This window comes from Amia ocellicauda, chromosome 8 (assembly GCF_036373705.1).
Source record: "Amia ocellicauda isolate fAmiCal2 chromosome 8, fAmiCal2.hap1, whole genome shotgun sequence".
Taxonomy (NCBI): domain Eukaryota; kingdom Metazoa; phylum Chordata; class Actinopteri; order Amiiformes; family Amiidae; genus Amia; species Amia ocellicauda.
In genome coordinates this window covers 27,364,412-27,391,561 of record NC_089857.1, presented here as the reverse complement: position 1 = coordinate 27,391,561, position 27,150 = coordinate 27,364,412, and the positions used below count along the sequence as shown (strand labels likewise).

Here is a 27,150-nt window from a genome sequence, read left to right as displayed (position 1 = left end):
AAACGTTTGACCGGTAGTGTATGAGTTAGATAATTAAAAAGTTCCAATGTATTGTCTTGTTTAGGGTGTCTAGACATTGTAAATAATTTAGCATCCCCTTCAAAGTCAGTGGTTTAACTTTAGCTTGGTATAACTAGTGACAAAACACATGCTCTAATGTTCTTGCAGACTATCCCCCATGCCTGTTGTAATTACGTATAAATGCACATATTCCTCCAATCATACCTGTTCTTCCCTTTTAGATCCTGGGCTTCACAGGTTTGTATTATCAGCTGCATCATTGGGTTCAATCTCCTCAAAACCCAGGTTGTCCTTTCCTTTCTGTTCATGCTCATTGTAGAAGCACTTGGCACAGTGTGGAGTGGTCACCTGCTTGGTCTTGTTGAAGTTGAAGAAGTCCACCCTGTATTTGCCTTCCTTGGTTCGAGAAATTATGGGCAGGAAGGTGTAGCCCCACTGGATCTCCCTCGGGAGGAAGGAAGTCCGTACTTGGCAGCTGCAGCTGGTGGGTTCGGCCGTACCATCTAAGAAAACCACCAGTTCGAAGTCCTGCATGTGGAGTGTGTCCACAGACATCTCAAAGAAGGGACTAGTCTTGTCAATGACGTGGCACAGCGTCAGAGGACAAATGAAGAATAGGTTGTCCTTACCAGCATCTACCGTGAAGTCGATGTTCACTTGGTCCAAGATGATCGTTTCCCCATCAGGAATCAAAGAGGTCGTCAGGAGCTTTCCATAAATCTGGCTCCCAATGAGAAGACTTTTGCGTAGGTTGGCCACCCGCAGGAGCAGGCACAGCTTATTTCCCTGCTTGTTGATGACTGCAGTCCGGCTGAAGGAGACAGTCTTGGCTCTTTTCATGGGCAGGGACATTTTGGACAAAATTATTCCACACATGAAGCAGTTGATGACAGCCCCTATGATGGACTGGGTAATGAGTAGGGTGACTGCTGTCCCACAAATTTCTGTCAGACTCCTGTAACCATATCCAATGGTTGTCTGTGTTTCCAGAGAGAAAAGGAAAGCGGAGGTGAGTCCATGGACATTGTACACACAAGGGGTATGATTATCAGGGGGGTTTTGCTCTAGAAGGTCACCGTTGTTCTTCGCAACAGAGTACCAGAGCAGCCCGAAGGTGAACCAGCTGCCCATCGAGCAGGCAGAAAAGATGAAGAGAACGTAGCGCCAGCGGATCTCCACGAACGTGTTCCAGAAATCCATTAAGAAGGCGAAGAGTATGTGGTACTCCCCACTGCTGAACTCTATGTTGCAGTGCCCATCCTTAGACACCAGTCTGGTCCTCCTGATCCGACATTCTTCCAGGTGTTCATGTATGTGTTTCTTGAAGTACTTGATCATCTTCAGGTCGGGTTCTGATGTAATAATAAAAAAACAGAAATGGGTAAGATTGTGTGTAATCAGGGTTGGGAGGGTTACTTTTAAAAAGTATTCTGTTACAGAATACTGATTACCTTGTTTTGAAAATAATCTGTAACCTACTCCAGTACATTAATGCAAGTCAGTAACGTAATCAGAATACTTTTAGATTACTTTTGGAATATTTATTTTCCCCAAAAGCATATAAATTCAACAACTGAAACAAAATGTACTAGACATTCTAATATGGATGACGTATTGAAATAGTTAATTTTTATCCACAGTACAGACAATTAAAATGGTAATTAAGATTTGTTTAATTGTCTTGCATATTGTACTTTGCATTTTGTAGCATATGCATTTTTAAACAAGTGAAACTGCATTTTGATACCCTTTACATTTTTACAAACCGACATAAATCAGACATATCAATAATGTATCTCATTTGTAATAGGTGTATCTCATTCAATGTCATTTTAATGCAGGCGCATGGTTTGTTTTCTGCTAATCAGTGATATGTGAAACGCATTTTCTTGAAAACTTAAACAGGTGTCTTCTCTAAATTGTAAGTACTTTAAATGCGTACAAAGTCTACAGTTTATTTTGTTCTATCTGTGAAGATACACGGATCAAGCAACTTGCTACAACAAAGGGGATTTAAATGCATTGCATTTTTCTATCCATGAGAAAGGCAGTCACAAGTTTCAAATTACCCGGCACCAAAAACACACATTGAACTCAATGCAATTAAGGCGGTATTTTTTAAGTATCAATGAATGTTATGCATCTTGTTTCTGCAATTAACACATTATTGATGTCTTACCTTCTTTTAAGTGATATCTATTGATTTGTAAAAGTTTAAAGGTTTGACATGTTAGGATCCCCAGTTAAAGAGAACCGCATGGGTTAGGACGAGTTTATTCAGTTTATGCGATTTATTTTGTTTTAGATTATTAACATGTTGTATGTTGTTATTTTGGTATTATATTAAGTATTTTATTGTTAAGATCACAGAACCAGCTAGGATGCACAGGAACTATTTGTAATTTACATGGATTTATCTTAAATTTGGATAGGATAACGTACTGCAATTCCAAACTATTGACAACACTTTGGTTATGCCCGTGTTGCAGTTTTGCTTATTATGCTTTCATAAAAATATGTAATTATTGCATCGTATTTATTATCATGTCAAGTATAATTCTATTAAGGCTGCACACATTTAAAAAATAAAATCTTACCTCCAGATGTTTTTTTTTTTTTTTTTTTTTTAAGTTGATTCCTTTAGAGACCGTACATTGTCCCGTGGTGGACACATTTTGCACTTTGTTCCATTTTCCTTCTTTGAAAGTGAACAATTGCCTGTACTTCAACAAGTTAAATCCCTGTTAACACACAGTGTTGCCACAGCATTATAGAAACCTAATTTATGTTGGCACAATGTGGTAGAACTGTGTGTTACTTCCATTCTGCTGCCTGTTGTTCAATGGTGTCGAATCAGCCGCTCTTTGTCTAGAGACACATAAATAAAAACTATGTTGCAAAAATACTATCCGTGAGTCCCTTCAGATTCGGACAATTTCCGTACACTTGCACACTTTCATGTAAGTGATCTAGAAGTAATCAGTAATCTCTTGCTCTTTTTAAAAAGTATCAGTAATCAATACTCGTCTGACAGGAGGAACTGTAATGAGAATACAAGTATATAAATTCTGTAATCTGATTACATAACGATGCTACTTGTATTCCGTTGCTCCCCAACCCTGTGTGTTTTGAATTCTATTTTATAGGTAGGGTGTGCAATCTTTTCCAGCAACATTTTTTGTTATACTGGTTGAAAGTCTCTTCACATCCTGATAGCAATCAATACTTTAAGTGGTCTAAATGTAAAATTATATATATATATATATATATATATATATATATATATATATATATATATATATATATATATACACTCACCTAAAGGATTATTAGGAACACCATACTAATACTGTGTTTGACCCCCTTTTGCCTTCAGAACTGCCTTAATTCTACGTGGCATTGATTCAACAAGGTGCTGAAAGCATTCTTTAGAAATGTTGGCCCATATTGATAGGATAGCATCTTGCAGTTGATGGAGATTTGTGGGATGCACATCCAGGGCACGAAGCTCCCGTTCCACCACATCCCAAAGATGCTCTATTGGGGTGAGATCTGGTGACTGTGGGGGCCATCAGAGGATGGGTACATGGTGGTCATAAAGGGATGGACATGGTCATAAACAATGCTCAGGTAGGCCGTGGCATTTAAACAATGCCCAATTGGCACTAAGGGGCCTAAAGTGTGCCAAGAAAACATCCCCCACACCATTACACCACCACCACCAGCCTGCACAGTGGTAACAAGGCATGATGGATCCATGTTCTCATTCTGTTTACGCCAAATTCTGACTCTACCATCTGAATGTCTCTACAGAAATCGAGACTCATCAGACCAGGCAACATTTTTCCAGTCTTCAACTGTCCAATTTTGGTGAGCTTGTGCAAATTGTAGCCTCTTTTTCCTATTTGTAGTGGAGATGAGTGGTACCCGGTGGGGTCTTCTGCTGTTGTAGCCCATCCGCCTCAAGGTTGTACGTGTTGTGGCTTCACAAATGCTTTGCTGCATACCTCGGTTGTAACGAGTGGTTATTTCAGTCAAAGTTGCTCTTCTATCAGCTTGAATCAGTCGGCCCATTCTCCTCTGACCTCTAGCATCAACAAGGCATTTTCGCCCACAGGACTGCCGCATACTGGATGTTTTTCCCTTTTCACACCATTCTTTGTAAACCCTAGAAATGGTTGTGCGTGAAAATCCCAGTAACTGAGCAGATTGTGAAATACTCAGACCGGCCCATCTGGCACCAACAACCATGCCACGCTCAAAATTGCTTAAATCACCTTTCTTTCCCATTCAGACATTCAGTTTGGAGTTCAGGAGATTGTCTTGACCAGGACCACACCCCTAAATGCATTGAAGCAACTGCCATGTGATTGGTTGGTTAGATAATTGCATTAATGAGAAATTGAACAGGTGTTCCTAATAATCCTTTAGGTGAGTGTGTATATATATATATATATATATATATATATATATATATATATATATATATATATATAATCTTCTGTGGAAGGGACAGGACTAAAAAATGATCGACCAATCATTGCATTCGGTCCGGATGTCCTTCCTGTCTGTCAATCTATATTTGCATACCGCCGCGCAACTTGTTCGCGCAGACAATCACACGTCATCAGCGCGGGAACCTTGACGCTGTGCAGAGCGAGCGCGAGCCGTAGCTCCTTATGCTCCTTCTTTCTTTTTTTAAAAAACATAATAACCGTAAATACGTTGTTTACGTTCGTTATTATTGTAATGTCTAACCTGCGAATGAGACATGAGGGGATCAGAAACCATTGCGATCGATTGCACCAACACGTCTCTCCTGGCGCTGAGACTGTGCTCTGTGTTCATGTGTGATAGAGGGGGCGTGGCTTTGGAGACACCCCTGGGGCGAGGGCGGGCTCTGTGCTTTCAAAACAAGCTGGCTAACGGCTAGCCTCTCTGGATTACACACCCTAGCTTTACCAATCCTGAACAGTAAAGGTAAACAATGTTGTCATTTCCAGTGATTACTTAAACTTTCAACTGTCAAAAAGATTTTAACCATGTCAAATTAACTTTCAAATTACAGCAGTAACCTCTATCATTGTTGTAGTATAGCACCTGTAAATTGGCTTTGTTCATCTTGATTGATATTTTAATAGTTTAGGAATTTTAGGGAGTTTGATAACACAATCAAATACAAGTTGTCCAATAAGTATTGGAAAGATGCAGAGAATATGAGAATATATATTAGAAAGCCTAAACCCCTTTGAACCGTTTTCACATTTTATTGTGATAGTGTTTCATGCATTTAAATTAGGATTTTTTTCACTTATCTACACACCATACTCCACGAATTTAGCAATATTTCAATTTACAAAACTGTTCAAGCTCTGTCAAGTTGTTTGGTGAGCACTGTTGGACAGCAATCAAGCTACAGAAAAAGTATTTGCTTACTGTGAATCTCTCAATTTCAAGTACACAAAAGAGTCCAATACTTCAGTCCAGGTAAGTGTCACCACCTGCAAGTGAAAGCCCTTCTTCACAGGCTTTAAACTGTAGCTCTTCTTCCCTCTAGTGGCACCAGGGCACTCCGCTTCCGATCAGGAGGTGTAAGAAAATGCACACGTGCCTTTCAAGGGCAATTTGTTTTTCCCAATCACCTGATACTGCAATCACTATATACACATTTCATTTGCCCCTCAGGTATCTGTGCCCAACTCTGCACCAAACCCTTCCAAATGGGACCTCACCGCTAGGACAAGGAGCTGATTCCAGGGTCTGCAGGTAAGTGCTATAATTAATATTTTTACAACACAAAAACAATGTGCAATAAACTTTTCTTCTTCACTTTCAGGTATTCCGATTGCAAGGAATAATTAAAAAGAAAGAGATGAGAAACAGTAACACATGGTAATGCAATTACTCATACAATAAAATAACTCATCATTACTTCTTGCCTCTTTACTTCTTTTAATTCAACCAGTCTTGTACCGGCCAAGCAGGCTCTTCAGCCATTCACTAACACAATGCTTAACATCAATAGTTCCTCTTCACAGCCCGTCCCTTTGACTCAGCATGAAACACTCTCCTGGTTTCTATATTCTTTTTTCAATTCAACCTGGCAACTCATTGGTACTGTTGGCAGCATCAAAAGAGTTTGTGCTTAACATGATGGTAGTGTTTGATAAAAGCTTTATACACCACTGTGGGAAATGTTTGTTCTGAAGCTCAAATGGGGCAAACCACCCATATGGCATCAGGGGCAAAAGACCTAATGTGGGCATTTTGCCCTATCATACAGTGACAGTCACGGACAGTCGGAACCACCCAGGCTCATCAATATGCAGAAGCCCCGCAGGGTCTGGTGGGAAATGGACCTGAACTGTAACTACTTGTTCTTTTACTGTTCAAATGTGAGTTCACCCCTTTTTGTGTTCTGTCATAAGTTTATCTGTCCATTTCCCTTGGTGTTGTATTCACTTTAATGTTGATCTCCTTCTCTCCTATGAGTGCATCTGCTTGTGTCAGAGTAACCCCCCCTTATTCCTCTCTATTGTGGCAGTTCTTTCCACTGCCATAAGAGCACGTGAGAAATAAGGAGCCTTCCTTGCTTACTCACAGGAAGCATGGAAGGTTACATGCAGAATCTAGCGGACTCGGCTAAACAGGAGAAGACGGAGCTGAAGAATTTACTGGAAGCCAGGTTAGAGGAGCTTGAGAGGGAAATTGCAAGGCTTAGTCTCCAGCTACATCGGGTACAATGCTACCCTTCTCCTGGGAGGGCCAGCGACAGGCGACTCTGGGGACCCGAGTAACCCCCCGAGGCCAGCTGGCGAGGAGAGGTCGGATTCCAGACAGCACGACCTCTGGGGAGTCGGGCGGCCCAGGGAGCCCCAACGCCTCGTCACAGAAATCGGAGATCCACGGCTGAGGGAACATCTGGCAGGTAGAGATGGCACCGGAAGCCCGCCCCAAAGACTGCCTTCTCCATAGGGCAGGGTTTATGGCAGTTCACAGTCATGCCCTTCGGTCTGTGAAACGCGCTTGCCACCTTCGAGTGCCTAATGGAATGTGTGCTGTCCTCCATTCTGCGGTCCCAGTGTGTCCTCTACCTTGACGACCTCCTGGTGCATGCCCCGACTTCACTGAAGCCATGGCCAACCTCCGCCGTGTCCTGAAGAACATCCGCCGGGCAAGTCTGTGTCTGAACCCCCGAAAGTGTGAGCTGCTGCAGAGGTGAGTCGCCTTCCTAGAACATGTTGTTGGGCCGGAGGGAGTTGCCACAGACCCAGCCAAAGTAGCCACGGTACGGGAATGGCCCACCCCCACCTCCGTCACTGGCCTCCGCAGCTTCATGGGGCTGGCTTCCTACTACCACTGCTTTGTCCAGGACTTTGCCCACATCGCCAGGCCTTTCCATCGCCTCACAGAGAAGGGCCGACGATTTCAGTGGGATGATGCCTGCAATTCTCCCAACTCCACAACGCCCTGTCCAAAGCTCCTTTCGCCTTTCATCCTGGACACCGATGCCAGCAACACCGGGGTGGGGGTGGTCCTTTCCTAAAACGGACCGGCGGGGGAGCGGGTGGTCGTCTACTACAGTAGAGCTCTCAGGGTGGTCGCCTACTACAGTAGAGCTCTCAGCATGCATGCCAGTCTTTCCTGGTTACGAGTGGAGGAAAGATGAATTGCTTCTCTTCTAATCTTTATTAGAAACATTTGTGTGTTACAAAATTCAGATTGTCTATATACATTGCTTGCATATACTTCAAACAGACATACATAATTTACCAGACATGCAAATAGGGGTTTCTTCATGGTACCCATATCAAAAACCAATTTAATTTCTGACCTACACTTGTATTGAATCCAGGTAAAGAATTGAAGTCTTCAAGCCCAGAGGATAATGTATTTATTTGACATGCCCGGCCTGGAAAGCCCTGACATAGAAGCTCTCCACCTGAGTGGAGTCTCTCTGAAGAGCAAAAGTTAACAGCTTTTATAGGAAGCATGACATGTGGTTCTGTGGGCAGGGTCAGTCACATGTTTCCAAGAAGTGTTGCCTCGAGGTCAGGTTTCTCTGCCAGTAAAGCCAGAATTTAACCCTTCTTTTCCTCACTCAAAACTTTCCATTTCAACTCTTTTGGCATAGTCAATAGTTATTTTTTGATTCCAATTACTTTTGAGGTACTACTAGCACTGTTTTTGCCATTGAGCTGGTCCTATTGCAATAGCATTGTGATGACCACAGCAGTGGTTTTTACAGTGAGGGAAAAAAGTATTTGATCCCCTGCTGATTTTGTACGTTTGCCTACTGACAAAGAAATGATCAGTCTATAATTTTAATGGTAGGTGTATTTTAACAGTGAGAGACAGAATAACAACAAAAAAATCCAGAAAAACGGATTTCAAAAATGTTATAAATTGATTTGCATGTTAATGAGTGAAATAAGTATTTGACCCCTTCGACTTAGTACTTGGTGGCAAAACCCTTGTTGGCAATCACAGAGGTCAGACGTTTCTTGTAGTTGGCCACCAGGTTTGCACACATCTCAGGAGGGATTTTGTCCCACTCCTCTTTGCAGATCCTCTCCAAGTCATTAAGGTTTCGAGGCTGACATTTGGCAACTCGAACCTTCAGCTCCCTCCACAGATTTTCTATGGGATTATGGTCTGGAGGCTGGCTAAGCCACTCCAGTACCTTAATGTGCTTCTTCTTGAGCCACTCCTTTGTTGCCTTGGCTGTGTGTTTTGGGTCATAGTCATGCTGGAATACTCATCCACGACCCATTTTCAATGCCCTGGCTGAGGGAAGGAGGTTCTCACCCAAGATTTTAAGGTACATGGCCCCATCCATCTTCCCTTTGATGCGGTGCAGTTGTCCTGACCCCTTAGCAGGAAAACACCCCCAAAGCATAATGTTTCCACCTCCATGTTTGACGGTGGGGATGGTGTTCTTGGGGTCATAGGAAGCATTCCTCCTCCTCCAAACACGGCGAGTTGAGTTGATGCCAAAGAGCTCGATTTTGGTCTCATCTGACCACAACACTTTCACCTAGTTCTCCTCTGAATCATTCAGATGTTCAATGGCAAACTTCAGACGGGCCTGTACATTTGCTTTCTTGAGCAGGGGGACCTTGCGGGCGCTGCAGGATTTCAGTCCTTCACGGCATAGTGTGTTACCAATTGTTTTCTTGGTGACTATGGTCCCAGCTGCCTTGAGATCATTAACAAGATCCTCCCGTGTAGTTCTGGGTTGATTCCTCACCGTTCTCATGATCATTGAAATGCCACGAGGTGAGATCTTGCATGGAGCCCCAAACCGAGGGAGACTGACAGTTATTTTGTGTTTCTTCCATTTGCGAATAATCGCACCAACTGTTGTCACCTTCTCACCAAGCTGCTTGGCGATGGTCTTGTAGCCCATTCCAGCCTTGTGTGGGTCTACAATCTTGTCCCTGACATCCTTTGACAGCTCTTTTGTCTTGGCCATGGTGGAGAGTTTGGAATCTGATTGATCGATTGCTTCTGTGGACAGGTGTCTCTTATACAGGTAACGAGCTGAGATTAGGAGCACTCCCTTTAAGAGAGTGCTCCTAATCTCTGCTCGTTACCTGTATAAAAGACACCTGGGAGCCAGAAATCTTGCTGATTGATAGGGGATCAAATACTTATTTCCCTCATTAACATGCAAATCAATTTATAACTTTTTTGTTGTTGTTATTCTGGCTCTCACTGTTAAAATACACCTACCATTAAAATTATAGACTGATCATTTCTTTGTCAGTGGGCAAACGTACAAAATCAGCAGGGGATCAAATACTTTTTTCCCTCACTGTATACTTTGTTAAATAAGATTTGTTTCAGATGATCACCTAATCAGTACCTCATTCAGTAGAATGAGGTGTGCCTGTGTTGGAATTCAACAGACACTGGAATGGAATGTCTGCCATACACATAGAGATGCTGATAAAAAAGAAAAAAAATTGCAGTGGTCTTTTAATTTTTTCCAGAGCTGTAGTTCACCTTACAGTGAAGTACACCTTATTTATACAAATTCATGCTACTATGTCCCCTGTGAGCTCAATTATGACCCTATATCCTGCCAGGTTTTTCTGATCTCCTCACCTATAAAGATGGCTGCACTGGCTCTGACTCAAGGAAACTTGCTCAGGCAGTTCATGGCGCAGCTGAAGGACTGGCACCTGGCCTCAGGGAATTCAGTCACCTAGAAAAACAGGGAGCCATCAGTTCCAGAGCTCAAAACTACAGTGTATCAGATTCTTGGACTCTAACCAGAACTTTAACTAAAGAGCCCTGCCCCAAACATGGTACATTTCTCTGTCTTTCTGTCTTCATAAACATTAGTCTCAAGCCCTGCATGATGCACAAGCCAAACTACTATTTGTGTAGTCTGTCTACAAACAATACATGGTGCTGTATCATATACACATATGTCTATCAAGGCTTATCTATTTAATATAGCAGAATGGAAACTGGAGTAACTGTAGGGTGTCAGGAAATTCTGAAAATGAAAATCTACTGAGAATGGACAAACTAGAGTGACAAAGTGAAATGGCAATGCACCATAAGAAATCATCACCGCATTCAGCTCCTTTAATTGTCTTAATAATGTCATTGATTGATAGTGATTGATAGTGCAACAGCCAATTCAATTGAAGTTAGTGATGCAATATTGAAGGCATGGTATAGGGGAGAATTCAAAGTGCTGGACAGTGGAATGCCCTCAGTGTTCCTGGGTAAAGGAGTGGCCGTAGAAGGGAGCCCCCATGGTCATATAGCTACCTCGTACCCTCAGGAGGTTGTTGCTATTGACCTCTTGTCACTATAGAGGCCTAACAATTATCCATATACACTCAGTGTCCACTTAATTAGGTGCCGGGTAGGAACCCTACTTTTACCTCCAGAACAGCTTGAATTCTTCACAACATGGATTCAAGGTGATGGAAACATTCCTTATGGATTTTGGTCCTTCCTGACTTAAAATCATCATGCAGTTCCTGCAGATTTTTGTTGGGGGCTCTGGGTGAGGCCGAGCATGACAAATTGCCAGAGAAGCTTCCTGAGTTAATGCACACATCTTTTTGATGTTTGGTGGATAGGCATTGTGCCCGGTGGATATGGCCATGGGGGCTTTTCTGCCAGCAGTGCTGCAGACTTTGGAGGGGTGGGTGGTCAGTCACCACCAGCATCTGAGTGCTGTTTATTCTTGTGCCGATGGAAGAGTACAGTGGCACCCCAAGACCTAGAGGTAGGTAGAGATGGAGGCCTTCTCCTGTAGGCCCAGAGGGAGATGGAGAACCAGTCCATAGGTCACAGTGACCAAACTTGTGGGTTAAACTTGTGTTATAGGGAAGGGGGTGAATCTTAGATTAGTAAGGGGATTGTTGGGGACGATGACTGGTCTGGTGGGGGAGAATGTCATGGACGGTGCCACAACTTGGCACACTAATCACATTATTAGTATTTCATTGATGTTATTTTCACTTTATTCCTTTTTATGTGTTTATTACTTTCCTAATTTATATATTACATACTTATTACTTGGTTGCAGTAATATTGCTGTGTTGATTGGATTGGGTTTAATTATTATTATTATTATTATTATTATTATTATTATTGTAGCGTTAAGGGGGGGGGGGGTATTTTGATAGAGCATTTTAGCTCTGAGCTGAAGCTCTGATCTAAAAAAGACCTCTCCCCCAAAGTTATCAAATTTCCTGAGCTCATCGGCACATGAACTGTTCTATATCAAAGTGGTAGTCTTGGGAGGATGGCACCAAGAATGGGCCAAATGGCTTGGAATCCCTGCTGTGAAATGTCTGGGGAATAGGGCCTGGAGGTCATAAAACTCTTTGAAGTGGACGAGAGCCGAAATCCTGAAACAGAGCTACGAACCCAGGCCAACTGGCATTTCCGAAAGATGGCATGGATTGACATCAGTCATAAATAGAGGCTCCTCCAATAGGACACTGGGGGCTGAAACCAAAATCCAATCTCACAAACTCAAGAACCAATAGTCTATTGATCTAACGGGCATAAAAGCTAGCGCACGGCAACTTTCTCTCTATCTCTCACCTGAACCAGTAACTCGCTGCCACAGCTCAACCTGTAGCTCTGTTGCCAGAACCGGAACCAGAAACCAATTAAGTCTTTGCCGGCAACAGAAGAGACAAACTGGGAGAAGGAGATTGAGCCGTACGAAGAATTCTTTAAAGAACTTTATTCAGTTAAAGAACTTTAGAACCTGCGCATGCCCGCCTCTACCCACCTGATCAGTGGAGTTTTACAGCTGGACAATTGACTAAGTCGACTGCAATACGAAAGTGTTCAGTCATTTAAATAGCTATTGAGTCTTAAGAAACTTGACCCTTGGAAACGAACAGGGCCCTGCTTTCCTCAAAGACTTTGTCTTCAAGTAACTACGGTGGAAACCCTGCTTGCAAAGAAGATTTTGTGCACAACCTTGGAGCCTTCAAACCAGTGGAAAATCTGTTTGGAAAAGACTCTGTTTCGCGAAACCCCAACTTCTAGGTGCATCAACTGAAGTGGAGTTATTGGACAAAGCCGAACCGGACTGCCTTTGTTCCCAACCACACGGACCTCGTGCCGTGTGCTGTTATCTGAGCCCGAAGCCAGAGAGGCCTCTCTGCAATGAAGTTCAGATAAGTTTAACAGTTTGGAGTTTATCATTCATGACATTTTGAGAAATCAATTAGAAACGTTATTCTGTGAGTCATACACTTTAGAATGTGTAATATCATTTAGTATTTTCTTAAATATAAATGTGTGTTGCATTAAACTGTTTTGTTTGACAATTTTAGAAATAAAATCTGTCAACGCCGAGAAATATCTTCTCATTCCTGTTTAACTGTTTAGTCTGAAATTGACACATGTTAATAGACACTAGATTATAGGTGGCCCTGCCTATCCTTAATCATTGAACAGTAATTAGTTAGGGAGAATTGTGGTTACAAGAAATGATAGAATCTTTCTCGGCACCCAAACGTAAATGAGACTGATATATATAACGAGAAGTTATTTGACATAAATACTAACCTGCATTAGTTATTTAATGTCCGAGTAACAATACTAATGAGAGACTCACCTTCGTCTTACTAACCGGTATTGTTGTCAATGTGTTTGTAATTTTGTGTAACGATTTGTGTGTTATCATATGCGATTCCATGGTCTTTGATTTGGTCACAGAAGTGATTTGTCTTTGATTTGTTGATCTTGAGTGAATTTTAATTAGTTTTTCCCTTTATGTATAACTAGTGTCGTGTTACATTTTATCTTTGTTTTTAATAATATTTGAGAATTTATATCTTTGGAATTGGTGTCTGTGTCCAATCATTGCAGAAATTGAGTTCTACAAGATTCTAGGATTCTTGATAAGGTGATACTTAAATTCACTTCCTTAACTGAAATTTATAAGTGTACCTTATGCTACATTATTATTATTATTATTATTATTATTATTATTATTATTATTATTATTATTATTATTATTATATTTCTTCTTGGCCGAGCACGCTCCTGATAGACATTCCTACCTGGACTTACCCACATTCCTATACTAATTGTTATCACCTGCGTCCCTCACCTGCAGTGCAGGGCTATGTAGGCTAACAGCTGGAGTCAGAGAGCAGTCAGTCGACGTGGAACAACCAGTGCAGCTGCCACAATCCGGGTTAAGAACTTGGGCTAGAGGGGAGGACAGTGTGGGACAGCAGCGAAGATCCTAAAGAATGACAGTTTTGATACCAGAGGACAGCGACATTGCCTGGTGGATGATGGTAGACTTGGCGAACGGCAGATGGGGGAGGCGGGCTCTCCAGGGTGAAGGTAAGTAACCCATGCATTGTTACAGATTAGTGAAGCAAAGATAAAGTCAATTAAGATACAGTATATGTGCTATAACTCCCATTTTTGTGCTGCCTCCAAAAGAGACTGTCCTTGCCCCTCCTTTGTGCAGTGTCCACTGAGACGGCTGTCTGTTGAGGAAAAGAAACCACTTATCAATTAGGCAACTGAACTGTGATTCTTGTTTCTTACTAACAACCTCGTAGCACTTACTGTATAAAATAAATTGTCAAACCTTACCTGTGCCTTTTGTGGTGTTCTGGGATCCAGGTCTGTGCCTGTGCTGGGCTAAATCTGGGTGGTACGAGCTCCCCGCCCTTGTTAAACGGGGTGGCGTAATCATTTGTATTTCACATTTTGCTGACCACCTGCAGCTTGTGACATATATATAAAAGGAAGCTCAGTCCAACACACACAAATACAAAGAGCAAAATATGGAAATACAATTAAACCAACAAGTCTCTCTTCAAGTCTTCTCTTCACAAAGTTTTATTCCAATTGTAACTGTTGGTTCTGGAGTACGTGTTTTATCCTGTTGCTGAGCACAGCTGGTGCCATCCATCATAACCTGTTGTGCCAGTTTTCTCTGTGACATTTAATTTACACATATCTATACTCTGTTTTGGGTGATTATGATTTAAGCTCTTTTTTATTAAACATTCAAGACAGGTCTGCAGAAAAGTAACAAAAGGTTTACTTAAGACATGTATTTCTACATATATATATATATATATATATATATATATATATATATATATATATATATACATATACACTACCATTCAAAAGTTTGAGGTCACTTAGAAATTGCCTTGTTTTTGAAAGAAAAGCTTTTTTTTTGTCCATTAAAATAACATCAGACTGATCAGAAATACAGTGTAGACATTGTTAATGTTGTAAATTACTACTGTAGCTGGAAACGGCTGATTTGTAATGGAATATTGTACGGCCTGCTCTCTGCACTTCCCCTGTTCACCACTTGAGGTCATCCTCATCACCCAAATAAAACCCAGTCTCCCTCTCCAAATTAGCAATCATCCAATTAACATTCCTCATCTCCCTGTGCACTTGTACCAATAACCCTCTGCACTCATTGGTTCTACCTCTCCCTACCAGCTCCTCTGTCTCCACTCTGCCGTGCACCCCTGTTTGTGCTTCAGTCACTGCTAAGTTTTGTTGACTTACCAGAGTCACTCCTAAGCATTCCCATATTGCCTGACCATTAGTGTTTCTGACCTCTCACTTTCTACTCATGATCCCCCTCTTTGGATCTACTTGTTTTGCCTGTCTGCCCAATCAATTTATCTCAGGACTGTTCTTGACTACAATTGTTGGATGTCCTCTTTGTACTTTTGCCTTTGCCTTCCTTCTGGTTGAGTACGCACTTGAATCCACCCCTGTTAGTGTCTGACACATTACAAATATCTACATAGACATACAGAGGCCCATTATCAGCAACCATCAGTCCTGTGTTCCAATGGCACGTTGTGTTTGCTAATCCAAGTTTATCATTTTAAAAGGCTATTAGAAAACCTTTTTGCAATTATGCTAGCACAGCTGAAAACAGTTGTGCTGATTAAAGAAGCAATAAAACTGGCCTTCTTTAGACTAGTTGAGTATCTGGAGCATCAGCAATTGTGAGTTCAATTACAGGCTCAAAATGGTCAGAAACAAAGAACTTTCTTCTGAAACTCATAAGTCTATTCTTGTTCTGAGAAATGAAGGCTATTCCATGTGAGGAATTGCCAAGAAACTGAAGATCTCGTACAACGCTGTGTACTTCTCCCTTCTCAGAACAGTGCAAACTGGCTCTAACCAGAATAGAAAGAGGAGTGGGAGGCCCCGGTGCACAACTGAGCAAGAGGACAAATGCATTGGAGTGTCTAGTTTGAGAAACAGACACCTCACAGATCCTCAACTGGCAGCTTCATTAAATACTACCCGCAAAACACCAATCTCAACATAAACAGTGAAGAGGTGACTCCGGGATGCTGGCCTTCTAGGCAGAGTTGCAAAGACAAAGCCATATCTCAGACTGGCCAATAAATAGAAAAGCTTAAGATGGGCAAAATAACACAGACACTGGACAGAGGAAGACTGGAAAAAAGTGTTATGGACAGACGAAACTAAGTTTGAGGGGTTCGTGAGGCGCAGACCAAGCAGCTCGTCTTCTTCTTGGCCATGTGGTACATAAGAAGTACCCATCAAGCCGATCCAAATTGTGGGAGGTGCTTCAGGAAGCATGGGGTGATATCTCTTCAGATTACATCAACAAATTGACAACTAGAATGCCAAAGGTCTGCAAGGCTGTAATTGCTGCAAATGGAGGATTCTTTGATGAAAGCAAAGTTTGAAGGACACAATTACGATTTCAATTAAAAATCACTATAGTTCCTATTAACTTTGCTATATTTCCTATTCTAACTTAATTTCATGTATGTTTTCATGGAATACAAGGACATTTATAAGTGACCCCAAGCTTTTGAATGGTAGTGTATATATATATTATGTACCTCTTCAAAGTAACAGGTGATTGATTTAATTATTCTTGTTATATCACAAAATGAATAGGAAAGTGCCCCATTTATTTGTAATGTTGACAGGTAAAAGACTGAAGGTGAAATAACTGAATTCTTGCTTATTCTATAAAGACATTCTAAAATGGTCTGGACAATATTATTGATACCCTTTAGAAGTTATATGAAATAATTGTATTGTAGTGACACCTCAAGCAGACCATTCTCTTTTAATTAGTATCACAGGTGTCATCACTCATTCAGCCAGTTTAAATGCAGAAAAGTACTCACTCTGCTGTTTTGTCACTGCATGTATCACACTGAACATGGAAAAGAGAAGGAAAACCAGAGAGTTATCTGATCTGATTAGAAAGAAGGTAATAGCCAAGCATGGTCCTACAAGACCATCTCTAAAGTGCTTGATGTTCCTGTGAGCACTGTTGCCAATATTATTAAGAAGTTTAAGGCCCATGGGACTGTAGCCAACATCCCTGGACGTGGCCGCAAGAGGAAAATTGACCAAAGAATGAAGAGAAGGATTGTTACGATGGTGGAGAAAGAACCAAGGAAAACCTCAAAACAGATCCAAGCCAACGTTCAAGCTCAAGGTGCAACAGTTTCAAGTCGCACCATCCATTGGTGTCTGAATGAAAATGGGCTCCATGGCAGAAAAAAGTTAAATCAAAAGACTGGAGCGAAACGTACAGCCCAGTGTCAGAAAGCTGTGTCTCAGTCGCATGTCATGGGTCCTCCAGCAGGATAATCCCATTGAACATCTGTGGAAAGAGCTGTAACCCACAGATGGGAAAAGGCACCCATCAAACCTGAGAGAACTGGAGCAGTTCGCTCAAGAAGAGTGGGACAAACTACCAGTTGAGAAGTGTAGAAATCTCATTCAGAGCTTCAGACAGTGCTTGATTGCAGTTATTGTCTCTAAAGGCTGTGCAACGAAATATAAGGTTAAGGGTCCCAATATTTTTGTCCATGCCATTTGTTTTATTATTTAAAGTAATATATTACTTCATAAATCAAAAGCAAAGTTTCTGTTCTATTGAATGTGAAATAAAGAATGGTGGATACCAAATACTTTTCTCAATTTCTACGTTGTTATCGAAAATTGTGATTTTTTTTTAAAGTGGAAGGGTACCAATACTTTTGGCCATGTCTGTATGTCAATGACAAAAGGATGTCAATATAGTAACAGAGCTCAATGCCAGGACAATCTAAAGTACTGTTTATTTAACCATCTTGGTGAAGTGCTTCATTAACTTTGCAGTGTTTTCATTTTAATATTTCCAGTGCTCTATAAATGGTTACTATTACTGTGTTTAACTATTTAAACATTAAAATGTCAGACAACAAAAATATAGGAAATGTATATTTTATTGGTTTAAGTACTTACAAAACAACTCTTTTTAACAAGAGCAAAATATATGAAATACTACGTTATCAATAATTTATTTTTATACAGCATATGCCTTTAGTAAACATTTAAAACTTTATTGATTAAAATTACCTTAGAAAAACATGTGTATGTAAAATTTCAATTGCACTGTTTGTGTAAGGTTACATATTTAGAAAAGATAATTAAAGCTCATATAATTTTAAATGTTTTGTTTTCATATCAAATCTCATGATTCAGAGAGATTATGATATATAAATTCAGTCCCTGGAGGAGGCTGCTCCCTCCTGGTGGCCCTGTGAGCTCTGGGACATCGGGGTCTTCACAGCAGGGCTGCTGTCGATGGGCAGGTCTCTCTCCACCTCCCTGGGCAGCGCCACCCTGGCAGCCTGTATCTGCAGCTGCCCATCAGACAGAAACAACAATGATTGTAATACTGCTCAAAATTCAATGTTTCACACACACAAACAAATCAAGAGTGTGAAATCATGAAAAACAAAAACAAATCAAAGGCCAAGGTTTTGAAGGCTTAACCCTCATATTTTCTCTCACCAACAATTAAAGGCACATTTTCACAGAAAATAAACATTCAAATAATACGAAATGAGATTAAATCTAACATGTGACGCTTACATACAATTTATATTCAAAATGTTTTGTATTGTATTGAGCAACATACGCCGGATCCGTCCCTTCCTCACTGACTACTCGACTCAGCTACTCGTCCAATCCCTGGTCCTCTCCCGCCTGGACAACTGCAACTCCCTCCTGGCCGGCCTGCCTGCAACTACTACCCGCCGCTCCAGCTCATCCAGAACTCTGCGGCTCGTCTGGTGTCTCTCTGCCCCGATTCACACACGCTACTCCACAGCTCCGCTCCCTCCACTGGCTCCCGATACCGGCACACATTCAGTTCAAGACATTGACCCTCACCTACCGCTGTCTCGACCACACTGCACCAAGCTACCTTCAGACACTCGTCTCTCCATACATCCCCTCCAGACCACTGCGCTCCTCCAGTGCCAGAAGACTAACTCTGCCTCCTCTCCACTCCCCTTCCTCCAGAGCCGCTCCTTCTCATCCCTGGCCCCTAAGTGGTGGAACGACCTGCCCACCGAAGTCAAAACAGCAGAGTCCTTGACCTCATTCTGGCGCTTACTCAAGACGCATCTCTTCCGACAGCACTTGTAATATTAGTCCTCTATCCCTGCTAGATAGCACTTCAGCTTTATTATGCTCCTCGCGTTCTTGATTGTTTTCCTCCTTGCTCCCTTTCCCGTAGCCCTCGCCTGTAACCCTACATCTTGACAGCACTTAGCTTTCACTGTCCAGGATGTAGGAAGTCTCTTACTGTACTTGTGTAAATTGTAAATTGTAATCTGTAAAATGTATTTTGAATTGTTATGTTTTAGCTAAGTTGAACTTGTAATGATTGATGCCTTGTACTTCTCTGTATTTTTGCACTTATGTTGTAAGTCGCCCTGGATAAGGGCGTGTGCCAAGAATAATAATAATAATAATAATAATAATAATAATAATAATAATAATAATTAAAGAATTGAAAGTGTAATATGTTTCAGAGTAAGTTGGAAATAAATCCTTTATGAAACTACTCTACTTCTGTCCACGTCATGAAGTTTTGAACAATAGAAGTTCTGTAGGGCTGTATTAGTTTAAGACTAATTAAAGAATACTTGTGGTATTTGGTTTACAGTGACTGGAGGCATTTTCTTATGTCAATGCATTACTTTCGTACAAGGTAGACACATTTAAAAATAAAAATAAATAGAACGCCTTTGTACATTTTTTTCTTCATTTTAAAGCACATATAAAAACATCAATGACACCAAAACTGTACAAAAAATATTTTTTATTTGGTACATGTACATATAACAAACACTGTCTTTTAATTCTGGAAAGTCAGAGAGAAACAATATAAATTAAACATTCAATTTTTATTACAAAACATCTTTAAGTAAACATTTTTATATTACATTTGTTGGCAATATCAATATATCAATGATGTTCAGTGATAAGTTCCGTCCTTTGAAAATAATATTGAAAATATTGAAGAGACATTTATAGGAAACTGATTATTTGCATTATCTATGATTATTTCAGCTTTTTAAATTCCAGCATGAAAATTAGTATAATTTTGAATGCTTAGTTTTCAAAGCCCAGAACAAAAAGTTCAGGCCTTGGCAGAGCCTGCCCTCTCCTGGTCACTCAGTTTCTCTGCACTGCTGCCCTCTGCCTCTGAGCTCTGGGACATCGGGGTCTTCACAGCAGGGCTGCTGTCGATGGGCAGGTCTCTCTCCACCTCCCTGGGCAGCGCCACCCTGGCAGCCTGTATCTGCAGCTGCCCGTCAGACAGAGAGCAGGTCACGGCGTCGGGCTTCACATCCTCAGGCAGCTCAAACTCCTGTCTGAACTCCTGGCATTTATAAGAGTAGGAGCCTTTCCCATCCTCCTGCCTCTTCTCCTGCTTCCCGCTCACCCGCAGCTTCCTGCCCACCTGCTTGACAGACAGCTCCTCTGGGGAGAAGTCCTTAGTGTCCAGTGTCACAGCAAAGCGCTCTCCCTCCTTCTCTATCTTGTAGGAAACGGGATTGACAGCCAGTGAAGCTGGACCTTGGTCAGCACCCTCCATCTCCCGAAAGATCCTTTCATGAAGCTGTCCCATGATGTTCAGGCTGCTCCTCATCTCCTGCATATGTTTCAGCATTTCCTGTTCCAGCTGAATGTGGAAGGGTCTGGTCTCTGGCCAGAGGCTGCGTACCGGCCAGTGGAAATCCATCAATGGGCTGAAGGCAGGCTGGAATACACGGGAGCACAGCATCTTCAGTGAATGTCCAGACAGTCTGGTCTCTTCTTGCTCTGGGATTGCAGTTGTCAGTGTCTGCTCTGAGTATTTATCCCTCAGCAGTCAGTGCTCCCAGCTTTTATATCCTCCCACTGGGTGTTCCAGAGGCATCTTGAACATTCCTCTCAGTGCCAGCGCTCTCTAGTGTGTGTCAGGCTGGAGGGAAGTGATGACGTCAGCTGAGTCATGTTCTAAAACAGGAAGCACAGAGAACTGTTGGGTGACTGTGAAATGCTCCTGCACACACTTGTTTTATATACAGTGACCTGAGGAATTGTCTTGTGTTAATGCATTGCTTTGATACATGCACAAGAAGAATGTAATGTACACACATTTCTTAAAAGTATGCTTTTTGTTTAAAATATTTTTAATCTATTAATAGTTATTTTTATTATTATTATTAAGGCATGTATTTATTTATTAGCAGATACCCTTACACAGGGAGAATTACCCTTTTCATAAGAAAACTTTTCAAAGCATTACAATGTACAGTAAATACAATCAGTCCCAGGCATAGGCAGAAGCATTTTTGGTCTGTTTTTTGGTCCCAGACCGCCCCTGGTCCCAGGTACATTCTGAAGAGTGGGGAGTCATGTTCTAAAACAGGAAGCACAGAGAATTGTTGGGTGACTGTGAAATGCTTCTGGCACACACTTGTTTTATATACAGTGACCTGAGGAATTGTCTTGTGTTAATGCATTGCTTTGATACATGCACAAGAAGAAGGTAATCTACACACATTATTAAAATTATGCTTTTTGTTTAAAATATTTTTAATCTATTAATAGTTACTTTTATTATTATTATTATTATTATTATTATTATTATTATTATTATTATTATTATTACAGAAGCTTCATGAACATTCCACTGTTAGTTGTTTCTAATGTATGTCAGGATTAAATTAAATGATTATGTCAGTTCAGTCATGTTCTAAAACGGGATGCTTAGAGTATTGAAGTGTGACCACCAAATGCCTCTGGCTCTTGGTTTTGTTTTATTGAAAGTGAACATAGCAACAATTAACTGAAGGACTGAAACAGAAATGAAGCAACTTTATTTCAAGCTAAGGTTACCTGCAGTAGTGTAGTTCAAAATATCTGTGCTTTTGGTTTCATAGTATTAAATTCTCATTTGAATACTGTACTGCATTAAAAAGTTTCAGATGTAATCCTACACATTCACTATTTAGATAATATATTATTCATACATTACAGTCCTCAAATATAGTTTCAAGTGCTATTCATACATACATTAGATACATTTTATATAAAATAATGATTACAAAGTTAGGGGAAATGTTACATATCTTATTATCTTAAATAATTACAAGGAGTGTCTTGAGCACCTAGGGAATAATTAAACCCCATTGAGTATTTAGAAAGTAAGGAATACTTTCCACCTCCAATTGATCACAGAGATCCAAACATATAAGTATTCAATTTAAAGTCAGCCGAAAGAAGTGACAAAATATCTTCCAAAATAAGGAACTTTCTATTTTTACTGCCCTGTGCCCTCCTTCATCGTCAATAGTATTTTTATTCTACCATTTTAACAAAAATGGTAGCCTATTACATTAGGCTACATGCAAGTTTTAAGTGATATTCATAAACACAAATAATTACTATGTTAATGTGATCGACATGCGGAGATGTGATGCTTTTTAAAGTTAGTGTGTTTGTGTGTATGTATATGCATGTCGTATTTACGTTCATGTTCAATGGCTCTTAGCACCCTCCTCACTGGGAACGTATTCTCGGAGGCCATTGGCTTAAAAACAGACGCTTTTGGACGTCATTACGTCAGCGCGTTTTCAATCCCATCATTCCTACAATCCTCGCGCACCGTTCGCTGCCGGAAAGCATCAAGATGGTTCCTCCAGTGCAGGTCTCGCCGCTCATTAAGGTCGGTTTCAAGAGTGAATGCTGCCACTTGGATATTTATCAGACCTAATTATATTTTAGAAATGAAGTTAATTCTGATTTAAATGTGCGTTAATTATTGGTACTTACTTTAAGCAGGGCTTTACGCCAATGTCATTTGCGGGGTAGTGTAGGCCCCGAGTCTGCAGTGAGAGATCGTTATACCAAGGTCAGTTAAGTAGATTTAAACCCAATATCAGTTTCCCTTCAATATTGTTATACGAGTTAATACTGCTTCTTATTGAGCTCTGTATTTGAAGTGATTAGGTATTTTTTTTTGCGTCAGATACACTTGTCTTAATACAGCAGGAAGGTCAATTTGAAATAACCTGTCTTATTTTTGTTGTTGTTAATGTCTCAGGTTATTACTTCGAGGGAATTTTACTTTTTGTGAATATGCAATGTATTTTAGAAACAAATTTTAGTTTTTGAGATGACCTTATTAAAACTGAGCTCTAATGCCTGCACTGCTTGGCATCTGCAGTGTACTGCATCTTTGCAGAACTGAACACATTTCAATTTGCTAATTGAGCTCTGTGTTTCAATACGTCACTTGCTGTGTAATATATTTATTGTATATTTATCCTAATTCACGATTTTCGTAGAAAACTAGCTTCAAACCTTATGTACAAGTAATCAATTGATTATTTAAAGCGTTTAAATACAACACTAAATAAATATAAAGGTAAGTTGTACATGCTGAGATCATTGTGGTTTAAAGTTACATATTGTAGCAATCCAGTGTTGCCTTTTTTGTTTTGTACCTGTAGGTCATATGATTTAGGTAGATTGATAGGTAGTGTAATATAAAAATCAGAATCATATCAAACTTGAATCCCAGATGCTAACGACAAACACATATTTACTATAAAATGAGTTTCGTGTTTCTTTTCTGTTTGCAGACGGCCAGGTGGTCAGCTTTGCTTGTTGGAATGATCTATGGCAAGAAGAGATATGGTGAGTCCAGTATTATGAAACCTTAGATATGAAAGCTCTGCTCTCTTGATTCCCATTTTTAGTGAACAGCATAAGTTGTCTTATTTTTTGGTATTGTATATTCAACACTGTCACCCTTTTGAATCTTGGACTGGTCTGAATTTGGTGCATACATTTTCTGATTGGTGATGCAACAAAATAGGCTACATGACCTATAATTTTTTACGAAGGATAGAGGTGAGAGCAATAAACACGGTAGACTTTTCCACTGTGAAGAAAAAGTTTATAAACATGACAAAGTACATTCGTTTTCTGTAACGCAGTCACTCAAATGAAATGTATATTTTCATAAGTAGAATACAGTTCAGTGTCTACCACCCCCTCTTAAATTGGTTATGTAATTCTGAAAAGTGTCTTATTAGCTTTCTCACAGCTCTGCTTTGAAAGCCTGGATGTAGAACAATTAGAACCAACAGTATAGGAATGGCAGGTGCAAATGTGGGTTGTTTGCGAATTGAGTCTTAGTTCCACTACCTGTTATTTATTAAATTGCAACACATTCCAAGAATAATGTCCAATTTATATATTCAACCTGCTTACTTGACAGACATGCTTACTGGCCTTATATGAAACTGGAACTGGACTGTACTCAATTACCCAATTAATGATTGTAGTGAATTGTGTAGTTTTATCTGTACCTCTTATATGCTTGTGTGTAGTGGACTTCAGTCCCAAATATGTGTAATGTGTTTTTAAAGATTATCTGGGAATTCAAATGTTTTGCCACTCTTGGTTGTCTATTGATGCAATACTTTTTAAACACTGCAGTGACCAAAACTGAGAACCTATTCTAAATGTAGTTGCATTAAAAGTGCATTACATATATTTACCACCCCCTGATGGACTTAAAGTATATCTCTCTGTTCAGTTGTTGCCTAAAGAAGTTGTTCTCACCCTTGGTCATGGGGAGTTTTCACTTTTTGTTCCAGCTGATGCACAGCCTGAAATAAATTTACATAATTTAACCTGTTTCATTTGTCAGTTGCTAAACAAATCACCCAGCTCATGGTTTTCGTAAATGCCCTAATTTAAAGATGTCTGCTGGAACACAAAATTGAAGAGACAAGGGTACTCTGGGACCAAGGTTGAGAATCAGCATAGACTTTCATTCTTTCTCCTTAAATTGCCTCTTGCCGTTCAGTACCTCCCATGTGCTATTTCTAATCTACTACAGTCTCTTGCTATGATTTTCAGTAGCATGTAGATTGTTTAAATGGTATGGCAATTGCAGTATAACTACTAATGTGCAGAGTGTTTATCTATTTGAATTGCCTTGTGCTCAATCTTTCAGACTATCTGAAGCCCATTGCAGAGGAGGAGAGGAGGGTTGAGGCGGAGGAGAAAGTGGCCCGTGAAGAGGCAGAGCGCATCGCGAGACAGCTGGCAGAAGGTAAGTGTCGTCGAGATCTCTCACTTTTTCCTTTTCTCCACATAGCTCAGTGATCTATACATATAAATGCACACACTCTGACCTTTGTTAGGCGCCTATCTATGTGATTGATTGCATACATGTAATTGGTATGATTGCAGTTTGGATGAAGCAGGGCAATATTTCCCAGAAACCATTTGGAAACCATAAATGGTTTCATGTTTAAATGTTTGTAATATATTTGATGCAAGGTAATTTTGGATTCAGATTTTTTTTTTTTATATATTGATAGGTCACCATTCTGTTCTGTATTGGTGGTAGAAAACAATCAGGATCTTGTATTCTGGGCACTTGTTTGGGATCCATATATGAATTGTGTTCTGTTGGGAGGGAAGATAGGAATGTATCTTTGCTTACCTTATAGTTTTAATTCAGTCTGTTTTCTTCTACTTTTTCAACAGCCAGTGATGACTCCATCCTGAAATGAACTGTGCTTAGAAATGTTTCTTTCAATGAAGAAATTGGCTCTGTACATCTGTCTTTGTAGAAATGCTTGTATTTCTTAAATGTTCTTTATTTGTAAAATAAGACTTAAAAATAAAACTGATCTATGAGATTTGGTTTAGTAGTAAGTCCATAGATCTGGATCATCTTCAAAGTCTGGTATTGTGGTCTGTTTTGTTTATAAATGAGGAACAATCTCGGCATGCTTTGTAGTCATCAGAAATCTTGGTTTTAGCTTCAATAACTGCTCCACAGTGTGCAGTAGAGGGAGCTGTTGTGCTTTTCAGACGTATGTCTGTGGAACAGAGGCACATCATCATTTATGAATACCAGGATTTAATGTGTTAGTAGGCATAATTTAATAAATGAATGCCAATTTAACATCAACTTAGCCATAACCATCAGATCCCTTTGTGTGTTTCTGGATGTCTTCAGTGTGGCCAATATTCAGGTTGGTATAAGTATCACATGTTGTGAAATCTCAGGGAAGCGGGTTCCTGAAAGCTCAGTCCAGTCCGTGTACCTAAATGGACAATGAGCTTTTTTTTTTTTTTTTTTCCTGAATAGAGGATTCTCATAGTGCCTATTACAACTCAGCTTCTTGGTTTATTCTGTGTAATTTCATGGATTGTGTCAATTGTTCTCACTAGGTATACAAAAATAATGTGAGCATATTATTAAACTCTGTTTTTGTATACACCGATCAGCCATAACATTATGACCACCTGCCTAATATTGTGTAGGTTCCCCTTTTCCCGCCAAAACAGCCCTGACCCGTCGAGGCATGGACTCCACTAGACCTCTGAAGGTGTGCTGTGGAATCTGGCACCAATACGTTAGCAGTAGATCCTTTAAGTCCTGTAAGTTGCGAGGTGGGACCTCCATGGATCGGACTTGTCCAGCACATCCCACAGATGCTCGATTGGATTGAGATCTGGGGAATTTGGAGGCCAGGTCAACACCTTGAACTCGTGGACCAGGCCACCTTCTTCCATTGCTCCGTGGTCCAGTTCTGATGCTCACGTGCCCATTGTAGGCGCTTTCGGCAGTGGACAGGGGTCAGCATGGGCACCCTGACTGGTCTGCGGCTACGCAGCCCCATACGCAACAAACTGCGATGCACTGTGTGTTCTGACACCTTTCTATCAGAACCAGCATATACTTTTTCAGCAATTTGAGCTACAGTAGCTCGTCTGTTGGATCGGATCACACGGGCCAGCCTTCGCTCCCCACGTGCATCAATGAGCCTTGGCCGCCCATGACCCTGTCACCGGTTCAGTGCTTTTCCTTCCTTGGACCACTTTTGATAGGTACTGAGCTGCAGTTTTGGAGATGCTCTGACCCAGTCGTCTAGCCATCACAATTTGGCCCTCGTCAAAGTCGCTCAGATCCTTATGCTTGCCCATCAACTTTGAGGACAAAATGTTCACTTGCTGCCTAATATATCCCACCCACTGACAGGTGCCATGATAAAGAGATTATCAGTGTTATTCACTTCACCTGTCATTGGTCATAATGTTATGGCTGATCGGTGTATATAATGGGTGGAATATTAAACTGAAAAAACAAACGCCAAAAAAAACAAAACTTCTGCAGATTTCTTAGCAGACTGGCAGGGTGTCAACTTTGTCATTCTCCCCGAGGCATATGGTATAGGCTGACAGCATAGATAATACAACATTTCTAAA

General features: G+C 40.6%; 2 protein-coding genes and 1 long non-coding RNA gene across 3 annotated transcripts; 1 reads left to right on the top strand and 2 right to left on the bottom strand.

The window, feature by feature from the left end:
- Positions 1 to 28: 28 nt before the first annotated feature.
- LOC136755247 (ATP-sensitive inward rectifier potassium channel 1-like) lies at positions 29 to 1,365 on the bottom strand. The gene has a single exon (XM_066711723.1). The coding sequence runs from the start codon at positions 1,357 to 1,359 to the stop codon at positions 253 to 255; it is 1,107 nt and encodes a 368-aa protein (XP_066567820.1). The 5' UTR covers positions 1,360 to 1,365; the 3' UTR covers positions 29 to 252.
- Positions 1,366 to 19,731: 18,366 nt separating this feature from the next.
- On the bottom strand, positions 19,732 to 20,811 carry hspb9l (heat shock protein, alpha-crystallin-related, b9-like). Its single transcript, XM_066710876.1, has one exon. The coding sequence runs from the start codon at positions 20,645 to 20,647 to the stop codon at positions 20,000 to 20,002; it is 648 nt and encodes a 215-aa protein (XP_066566973.1). The 5' UTR covers positions 20,648 to 20,811; the 3' UTR covers positions 19,732 to 19,999.
- Positions 20,812 to 22,464: 1,653 nt separating this feature from the next.
- LOC136754758 (uncharacterized) lies at positions 22,465 to 25,616 on the top strand. The gene is made up of 4 exons (XR_010817589.1): positions 22,465 to 22,576; positions 23,496 to 23,550; positions 24,881 to 24,979; positions 25,420 to 25,616. It is a non-coding gene; the product is annotated as an uncharacterized LOC136754758 (long non-coding RNA).
- Positions 25,617 to 27,150: the final 1,534 nt, after the last annotated feature.

What these genes read in the sequence shown, in the direction of transcription:
- LOC136755247 (XM_066711723.1), bottom strand. Translation starts at nt 1,359, where the DNA reads ATGATCAAGTACTTCAAGAAACACATACATGAACACCTGGAAGAATGT.
- hspb9l (XM_066710876.1), bottom strand. Translation starts at nt 20,647, where the DNA reads ATGCTGTGCTCCCGTGTATTCCAGCCTGCCTTCAGCCCATTGATGGAT.